The sequence below is a fragment of the Hipposideros armiger genome, unplaced genomic scaffold (genome assembly GCF_001890085.2).
Source record: "Hipposideros armiger isolate ML-2016 unplaced genomic scaffold, ASM189008v1 scaffold_438, whole genome shotgun sequence".
Lineage (NCBI taxonomy): Eukaryota > Metazoa > Chordata > Mammalia > Chiroptera > Hipposideridae > Hipposideros > Hipposideros armiger.
In genome coordinates, this window is record NW_017731788.1 from 919,530 (window position 1) to 929,313 (window position 9,784).

At 32.7% G+C, this 9,784-nt stretch overlaps 1 protein-coding gene across 2 annotated transcripts in view; it reads left to right on the forward strand.

The window, feature by feature from the left end:
• The window catches only part of MIOS (meiosis regulator for oocyte development), a 30,599-nt gene extending 21,066 nt beyond the window's left edge, over positions 1-9,533 (forward strand). For both annotated transcript variants that reach the window (XM_019665300.1, XM_019665299.1), the window contains exons 8-11: positions 999-1,151; positions 2,449-2,653; positions 7,018-7,147; positions 8,053-9,533. In XM_019665300.1, the coding sequence (XP_019520845.1) occupies positions 999-1,151; positions 2,449-2,653; positions 7,018-7,147; positions 8,053-8,149 (585 nt within the window). In that variant the 3' untranslated portion in view covers positions 8,150-9,533. The remainder of the gene's footprint in view (positions 1-998; positions 1,152-2,448; positions 2,654-7,017; positions 7,148-8,052) is intronic.
• Positions 9,534-9,784: the final 251 nt, after the last annotated feature.

Sequence of the window (9,784 nt, forward strand, 5' to 3'; positions counted from 1 at the left end):
ACCCAAAGCAGGCATTGGTTGAATGTGGAATGTCAGGGAAAATAGAGCTTCAGGAAAAGTCTTACTGTGAAGACATTCAAGTTCTTATTGAGAAGAAATCCAAAGTAAATTTAAGGAAAAGAAATTGTTGCTTTTCACTATGGCCTAGGGCAGCGGTTCTCAACCTTCCCAATGCCGTGGCCCCTTAATACAGTTCCTCACGTTGTGGTGACCCCCAACCATAAAATTATTTTCGTTGCTACTCTGTTTTGCTACTGTTATGAATCGTAATGTAAATATCTTCTTGTTTTCCGATGGTCTTAGGCGACCCCTGTGAAAGGGTCATTCGACCCCCCCTAAAGGGGGGTCGCGACCCATAGGTTGAGAACTGCTGGCCTAGGGTCATAAGAACTAAAAACATTTTTGGCTTGGTTTTTGTTTTTTCCTTTTTTTCTTTTTAATTTTTAAGGTGATAAAAGTATGTTTTAACTGAGGGCAAGAGAGAGAATAGACAGGTTTAACTTTCAGATGAGTAGGTATACAGAAATATCATCTCAGCTCACAGTTCATTGCTAGATATGAAGGACCAGGCTTGGTATTATTTTAAATATGATTAAGCAGTTTTAGTATGCATTTGGATTAGACAGTAAACTTTTGTGAACCCAAAAGTTTTAATTGTTGGGACAAAGAGTACTCACATCACTTTTTACTGCATTCAACCAGGAAAGTGAATTATTTGCTCTTTGGTTTTTAAACTTCAATAAGAGATAGAGAATCACATTTTCCTGGCCAGATATAATGATACATACAGTATTATTTCTGTCATTAGTAGAGGCCAGCTTAAAGTAATTTATTAGAGCTCCCATCAATTATTTTTTCTGTATCCTTACTAGGAGCCAGCTTTTGGCAAAAAGGAGGCCTATTTCTTCTGTGTGACTCATAATCACATGTTACCTAAAATTATCTGGTTTCTCCTGGAGCTTTTAAAACAACTGAAATAATCTATGTTTTCTTTTTAGGGATCTCCTTTAGATATTCTTAAAGATGAAAGAGTTCAGTACTGGATTGAGAATTACCGAAATTTATTAGATGCCTGGAGGTTTTGGCACAAACGAGCTGAATTTGATATTCACAGGAGTAAGTTGGATCCCAGTTCCAAGCCTTTAGCACAGGTAAGTACATTGTTTTGGAGAGAAATAAATTGTAACATGTACCTAGTAGTCCAGCCAAAAATAGAAATGTTTGCTATATGATATATATGATAAATATAGAGTTCAATTTAATAAATTTATATTAGTTAATTCTTTTGCTTATAGACTTCCCATTGATGCCTTTATATATCCCAGACTGCACTTTGTTCTTGATCTTTCTGGTTTTTTTGGTCTTGCTACTTCCTAACAATTATCTCAGTGACTTGAGTTTTAGTCTGAGATACAGCCAAACACAGCAGGCCTAGAAGATCTTAGGCAAACCTAAATGAATCCTAGGGATGTGTCAGCTTTTCCAGTATATTCCAAGCCCTTTCAGAATCTAAACTATTATATGATCTTACACATTCCACTTATGTGCCATTTTTCTACACTGTTTATATGTAATAAGGCAGAATTTTTTAACAGCATATGTATGTATGTGTGTGTGTGTATATATATATATATGTATGTATATATGTATACACACACACATAACTATATGTTTGATTACACATGGAAATTTTAGAAATTAAAAATTTTTCTTTTAGCATTAATTTAAAAAACCTGAGCTCATCATCTAATAAAGCACATGACGAGATCACTGTATATCTAAGTTCAGACATTAAATGTCAGGTGTATCCTCAGTGTGAGCACTGGATGGTGCTATTTTCTTATTTTAGAAAGTGGAGAAATTAGTGCTTCTATTAAAACAACCTGAGTATTAGTAAGATAACATTATGTTAATATTTGTTACTGATCTATATAAGTGTTTTAAAAGTAGGAGTTTTAAAAGTAAAATGAACAGTGCCTATTGCTATTCTAAAGTTAATAACTATTTACCATTACAGAGTACTTAACTCCTTTTTATCTTAGGAAATGAGTGTTTTCTTTACAAGAAAATTGTGTTCAGGTGATTATACCATGGAGCTTTGGATCAGAAGTCATATTAAGATATTTTTTAAGGTCTCATTATGAAGTCTAAAGTCATTATTTCTAAAATGTTGGGAATCTAGTGTTACCAAGTTTATCTGTTATATGTCAGTGATAGTAGGAGGAACATAACTGAACAAAGGTAACAGGAAATTATTCAAATAATGTAACTGCTAAGTGGAAATAAAATGAGAGCTAGTCTTACTTAGCAGAAAACAAATTATTTTATAATATAAAATAAGTTTAAAAATGATTTTAAAGTAATTGTTAGGATCAAACTTTGAATTAGTTATTAATTTATTTATAAAGTTTGCATTATATTTTAACTCCTTTTTCATTTGTTTTATAGGTGTTTGTGAGTTGCAATTTCTGTGGCAAGTCCATCTCCTACAGCTGCTCAACTGTGCCTCATCAGGGCAGAGGTTTTAGTCAGTATGGTGTCAGTGGCTCACCAACCAAGTCGAAAGTCACAAGTTGCCCTGGCTGTCGAAAACCCCTTCCTCGATGTGCACTTTGTCTTATTAATATGGGAACACCGGTCTCTAGCTGTCCTGGTATGACATAATTCTATAATATACTTTTCTGAGCCAAAATTGTTCTACATAATTGATTTGATGTTGTAAATAAAAGACATACTAGCTTGATTTTATATTATTTCTAAGGGTGAGCTACTTTGCTGGCTTGTGTTCCCTATAGTTTATAAAGTCTATACATTAAAAGTAAACTTATATCCATGACATCTCAGGTAATCTCCCAAATTCAGGTCAATTTGAAGTTAGTGAGGAGAGCTTAAATATTAAGTAATCTTAAAATTGTACCATTTTAATTGTATACATTTTAAATATTTTCATTTTATACATTGCATGAACAAGGAGACAGTATAGCGTAATTAAATTCTTTGTGAACTGAGATACATTGAAATAGTTAAATTTAATACATCTTTTGAACCATAAGCCTCATGAAGCTTTAATGGCCCAAGTGCTATCTATTCCTTTTTGCTAGATAATAGGCTTTCCGTCTTTTCTATTTTTGAAATAGGTAAGAAAAGATAAAATCAATTTTCTAGAATTTGAAGAAAATTAAATCTTAAAACATTTCAAGCTCTCTATTATGGAGACTATTTAATGAATGTTCAACACTTAGGTTTATAAAATATTAACAAATTTTCATATTTGCTTCAGAAATATTTTTCTAAATTTGCTTTAGAAATAATTTATATAATTATCAAATATATATAATATGTTTGAGAACTTGTTTAATACACTAAGATAAGGTTCATGTCTGGAGATGAATCAAAAATCCTAGTAGAGCTTAAGGTATACAATGAACATGGATAACGTATATAAAATAAGAAATGATATGTTCTAGAAAATAAATACTAGTCCAGGCTCCCTTATTTGTCATTCCAAAATCTGAAAATCCAAAGTTTTTAAAATAAGTTTACAATCTCATTTGGCAGCACAAACAGACAAAAACCTGTTCAGAATTGGCATGTGGCTAGTAAGGTCTTTATTTCTCTTATTTATTTGTGAATATTCATGTTTCACTGCAGAAATACTAATGTGAGATGACAGGATGATGCTTCAGACTAGAGGTGTTATATGATATTTGCTCATTATTTTTCTAAAACCCAACACATTTTGAATACTGAAACACATCTAGCTCCTTGAGGTAAATAAGGGATATTATATAAAGAAAGTGTTAGGAATTTTGAAAGTGGGAAACATTACTTCTATGTGAAGGCTATCTGGAAAAGTTCAGAAGGAAAATGCCATTTAAGGTGGTCCTTTAGAATTTGATAGATTTAAATGGTGAAGATTTTAGAGATGCCTTTCCAGGTTGTAGACAAAGAGTAAACAGCATGAACAAGGGTAAAGAGATTGGTGAGTATGGGAAGTACAGCGAGTGTATGGGAACTAGCATGTGCGTCATTATGAAAGACCTAGGAAGTGGACTGATAGGAAATAGTGCAAGAAAATTAGAGGAGCCCGAATATGTTCTTCAAAGGCATTGCTGAGCTGATTACAAAATAATAAGTCTATTCTTTTTCGGTATGTAAAATGAGAAGAAACTAGGTTTCAAAATAAAACAGACCTAATAAAAACCTGGCTCATGGGAATTTAAAGATTCAAGTCTACAACAACACCCCCCTTACAATTGGCATCCATTTATCACGCTTCAGATCCTAATAGCTAGGATTTCCATAAGCTCCTTTACCTGAGGGTTGCATATTTTTATACTCACTTGTGCTTTGAAGATTGAAAATGTTTCAGTAGAATTTATAGTTATAAATGTTTATAATTATGTGTCTATAATTATAGGTGACCCTGGAACAACACAGTTTGAACTGCATGGGTCCACTTATTCTCAGATTTTTTTCAGTAAATATACAGTTGGTCCTCCATATCCCGGGGCTTCGCAAGCACAAATTAAACCATCTGCGGATCGAAACTATTAAAACCAGCATTTTCCATCCGCAGTTGGGAATCTGGATGCGGAGGGCTGACTGCATTGTTCTACACCATTTTATGGAAGCGACTTGAGCATCCACGAATTTTGATGTTCACAGGGTTCCTGGAACCAATCTCCCGTGGATACTGAGGGATAATTGCAGTTAAGATTTGGGGAATCGAGTTATGCTTGGTTTTTTCACTGCACGGGGTTAGCTCTTCTAACCCCCATATTGTTCAAGGGTCAACTGTATTTCTCAATACTTATAATTAAACAGTTATAATTTATAACTGTATTTCTAAATATTATAAATTATAAACATTTATATTTAGCATAATAAATTATAAATGTTATTGATTCAATTGTTTATTTAGTACCTATATTTCTTAAGTACCTATGTTCTAATTGCCATTAATATTACAATAAAACAGACAATAATCGCCCTTATAGAGCTTAACTTCTAAGTCGGATACATTTTTTTGGGTTAGATTATATACTGCTTTACTTCCTACTGTTCTGTTGTTGTTGTTATATAGTCCCTAAGTGACACTATAGTTCCCCAGCTGTTCTGTATCATTTATCTTCATCATTCACTACAAATCCTTTAAAATTTAAAGTTACTTGATTTTAAAAAGCCTTTTCACAGCAAAGCCAGCTTTATTCATGAAACAAGGAAGTAAAGGCTTACTCCTTTTAAAAAAATTTAAAAAATAAAAAGCTTTTTCATACAGCAGGGAGGCAGACCTTAATATTTTTAGCTTTCATCACAGAAACATAAGGATTAATCTGTTCTGGATTCAGTCTGTGTTCTGGATGTGTTAGAATTTACAAAATCAAAGTGAAAATCCCCAATGAGAGCTTTACACAAGGTATAAAATAATTTATCTTCAAAGGTCTGTATTTTTTCCTTTTCTCTTCCCTTGTTCCTCTTTTCCCCCTTTTCATTGTTAATTGTTTTCATGAAATTTTTAGGAAGAATTTCATTGTATTTATATCTTAAATCCTTGAACCATTTACATATCCTTTCACCTTCATATCATTAGTAAAAGCAGATGGATATTTTAAAAAACTATTTGCAGGACTATCCCTGTGTGACTAGCATTGGTCCAGGGGAAATTTTGAACATGGTATCATGTCTTAATAGGGACACAATTGCTTAATTATACTTAATATTTCTACTTGCTCATTTTCTATTCTTATCTCTTATTATATATAAGATCAAAATATTTTAATTTGATTTATTGTTTTAAAACAAAAGACATTAAAGTGGCCAAAATTAATAGAATCAGCATTTTTTTGAGCACTAAATGTTTTGTAAATATGTGTGTGAAGGTGTACATGTATAACCATGCATGTGTCATAACACATTTTTCTTCATTTACTTATAAACTATAACACAGATAGGAATGTATATATCATGTACTGTGATGAGTCCCTTTCCCTGCTTAAGATAACATTGTCTGATTAGTGCCTTTGATTGCTTCTCCCTACCTGCTATCACCTCTTTCCTTCTCCCTAGAGGTAACCACTGTCCTAGGTTGTCTGTTATTCACCCTTCAGCTTGTCTGTGTAGTTTTATCAATGTTTACTTGGTCTGCGCTTTAAATTTTATGCAATGAATCATGCAGAGTATATTTTTTTTGTTGAAAATATTTTTTTTACCTCGAGTATATTCCTTGGCTTGTCATTTTTGCTCAAAGTTGGGGCTTGTTTTTATCTATATTTTTTAGTTTCAGTTATGCTAATGAATGTAGCTGTAGTTTATTCATTTTTCATTACTATTTAGTATTCCATTCATGATTGTAGCACAGTTTTTTCACTCTATTGTTGATGGACACTTTGGTTGTTTCCAGATTTTTACTATTATGAACAGTGCTGCTATGAATATTCCTGCATTTGTCTCCTTGTAGTGTGTACAAAAGTTCCTCTAGTGTATCTATCTAGGAGTAGAATTGCTAACTCATACTGTAATGTGTTATTATACTTAGGATTTTTATGTGTCTGTTCAAGAAGGAGATTGGCCTATAATCTTCCTTTCTCACATTATCTTTGGTTGTGTTAGCAAAGTTATGCCAGCTTCAAAGTTATGCCTTTTTTCTGTTCTTTGAAAGACTTTGTATAGATAAAAATAACCTCCTTTACAGTTTGGTAGAACTCACCTGTAAACTGGTCTGGGTATTTTCTTTGTGGAAAGATTTTAAACTACAGGTTATTTCTCTAAAGTTGTTAATTCAGATTGCTTCGTACTGGGTTTGATATTTCAATTTTTTATTGGTTATTAAAAATGTAAGGAAACTTCTATTATTTGGTATTTTTCAATCTAAACTAGATCCTAGCTTTAAAATTACTACTTCAGTGTGATGTATGATTTATATTTTGACACATAAAGTTTTAGAAATACCTTTTGAGAAACTTGGAATACAATATTGTGATATAGTTAATGAAGGTCATTTTCTTTAACCCATAGGAGGATCCAAATCAGATGAAAAAGTAGACTTGAGCAAGGACAAAAAATTAGCTCAATTTAACAACTGGTTTACATGGTGTCACAATTGCAGGCATGGTGGTCATGCTGGACATATGCTTAGTTGGTTCAGGTAATCAGCATGTTCCTTCTTTAATGGGCTTGGAGTTAGAGGAGAGAAAACAGGTGGCCTTTTAAATAGTTCAGGTTTATACAGCCAGAGGATGAATTTCTTCTTTACTGTCACCTGGGTTAACAAAGGAGATGTCAACATTGCTATCATTAGACATCCTATGTAATCTTAAACTATAAAGTTAAAACTTCTATAAGAAATCGTTTAAAATGATGTATGGGCTAAGTGTTTGAATAGCTTCATTTAACTTTATTTGGGGAGAGGATATGTTTACAGTTTTTTACAACTGACTGAATATCCTGTCATATATAATATGTAATATGTAATTGAATTATGAATTAAATGATAGAGTACATATCAAACGACTACATCAGCTATCTTCTAAATAAGCTTGTTACGTAGTAAGCACCTGATGCAATGGGAGACTCTCACAAGACCCTTATGCAACTTTTCCTTTGAACAGTGCCAGTGGCCCTGTCTTCTAATTGCTATAACTTTTACACCCAGCTTGTCACACTGGCTTTAATTTGAACTCGGAGCACATCCCTGACACCTTCATAACTGTAAATGAGTGTTGTTATATATTGGGTTGTCAGAAAAGTCATGACGTATTTTTTTCTATGTTTTTTGTTGCAAAAATGCGTCATGACTTTTCTGACAACTCAATATTTAGAAAGTAAAGCTGTTCATTTTTCAGTAACGTTCTCCCCAACTTCAGCTTGGCATTTATTTATAATTTAAACTTTTAATGCTTTTTGTCTTCGGGTTTTAATTATTATATTTTTCCAAATGCCATTTTGAAAAATTGCATTATTGATATAGATAGGTATAAAATAAATAAATATATTATGTATATATGTGTGTGTAATTTAGATTTCTAACTGTTCCTTGACCTGTTTTTTTAGGGACCATGCAGAGTGCCCCGTGTCTGCATGCACGTGTAAATGTATGCAGTTGGATACAACAGGGAATCTGGTACCTGCAGAGACTGTCCAGCCATAAATGCTATCACCTAAAGAGAAACCTTCAAGTGTGGAGCTCTCTAATAGATGTCCTTCATGGCTCAAAAACATACCTCAGAACAAGTCACTCATGACTTTCCTGTAATGGGAAAATAAATCATTCTGTGAAATCAGCAATTTGATGTTTGAGTGATTTTGATGTGCTTCACAGAGACAAATGCTGCTGAAATGAACATCAGATGATGGGCATGAATTCTGTTCAGTAGGTTGAAAAAGTTCATTTTGGGAGAATTTTGGAGGGCTTTGTTGAAATTATAAACACTGTGCAAGCAGAGTTTCTGGAATAGCCAAGAACTTACCTTAAATCTCTATCTTCCAGGCCGAAAATGGATATCTTCCAGTAAAATCTGTACACTTTTAAAATAGAATAAAATGAGCAGTTCAGTGATTCAGGTGATGGTTTAAGCTCGCCCATGCTTAGTTTCCTTTCAGATAAAATTAAAACTATGGATTTATACTTTTAGAATTGAAGAGCTCTTACTCCCCACACTAGAGAATAAATTTTATCAAGGTATGGTTGATATATATATATATATATATTTTTTTTTTTATTTTTTTTTTAAGGAGTCTTTTGCCTCGTACACTTTCATTTTAAGGTAAGAAATCTTTTGTCACAGACCATTATTGTCTTCCTAGAAAAGCCAAAATTAAGAAGCTATCTTACGAATTTTCTCTTCTGAAGAGAAAAATATGGATCATTTCAGGGGAGCGTGTTGTAAAAATTTCAGTTTCAGTGTCCTCATTTGTCTTCAAAGATTTCTCTCCCTGTTAATTAATCATCTTATGCTCATCATCTGGGAGGATTTCACTGAACACAAAGTCTATGCAAGATTGTATGGGACCAGCCACTCAACATAATCTATGCCAATGTGTCCTACTATCCAATTCCCTCCTGTTTTGGAATACCCTTTTTTTCCTAAGATAAACTAGGAGATGATAGGGAAAACGGTCACTTTGCAGACAATTTTACTTTAAATGTAAATTTCTAAAAATAAGTATATTTGGGCCAGTTCAGGGCCTTTACTTTAAATATTTATTTTTTTTCCCTTTTCACAGCTAGATAGTTGGAAGAGAAATATAAAAGAATTGTAGCATGCTTCTCTGTCATCTGACATGCAGAGGACTGAACTGAATTTCATAGTTGAAGCTGTATTCATAGATAAAGAGTAAGCCTGAAACTTAATTAATTTTATAGCTTTTTAAAGAAAAATATCAAACTGAAGAATTTTAAGAGCTTTCGTGTTAGCAGTCTTACCTGGTGAAACAGATCAATTAGACTAGTTTGAGGTGTGACCTAAATACTGAACGAAGTGTATTCAAATATTTTTTTACTTGGAGATATGATACAAAGAATTTTTTTCTAGGCAAACATTGCGTATCTACTCTAAACGCCTCTCCTAGATGACAGTCTACCTTTAAAATGAAAGAATTGGGAATAGATATAGATAGATACGTATATCTAAAATCTATCTATATACTCATATACTTGTAGATAGATTTTTTTTTTTTAAAGAGATTGCTATTAAGGGGACTTCTTCCAATCTTCTAAGTAAGTCTTCCTGATTTCATTTTACTAAAACCGTCTACCTTTTAAAAGTGCTTCAGTTGAAGTGTT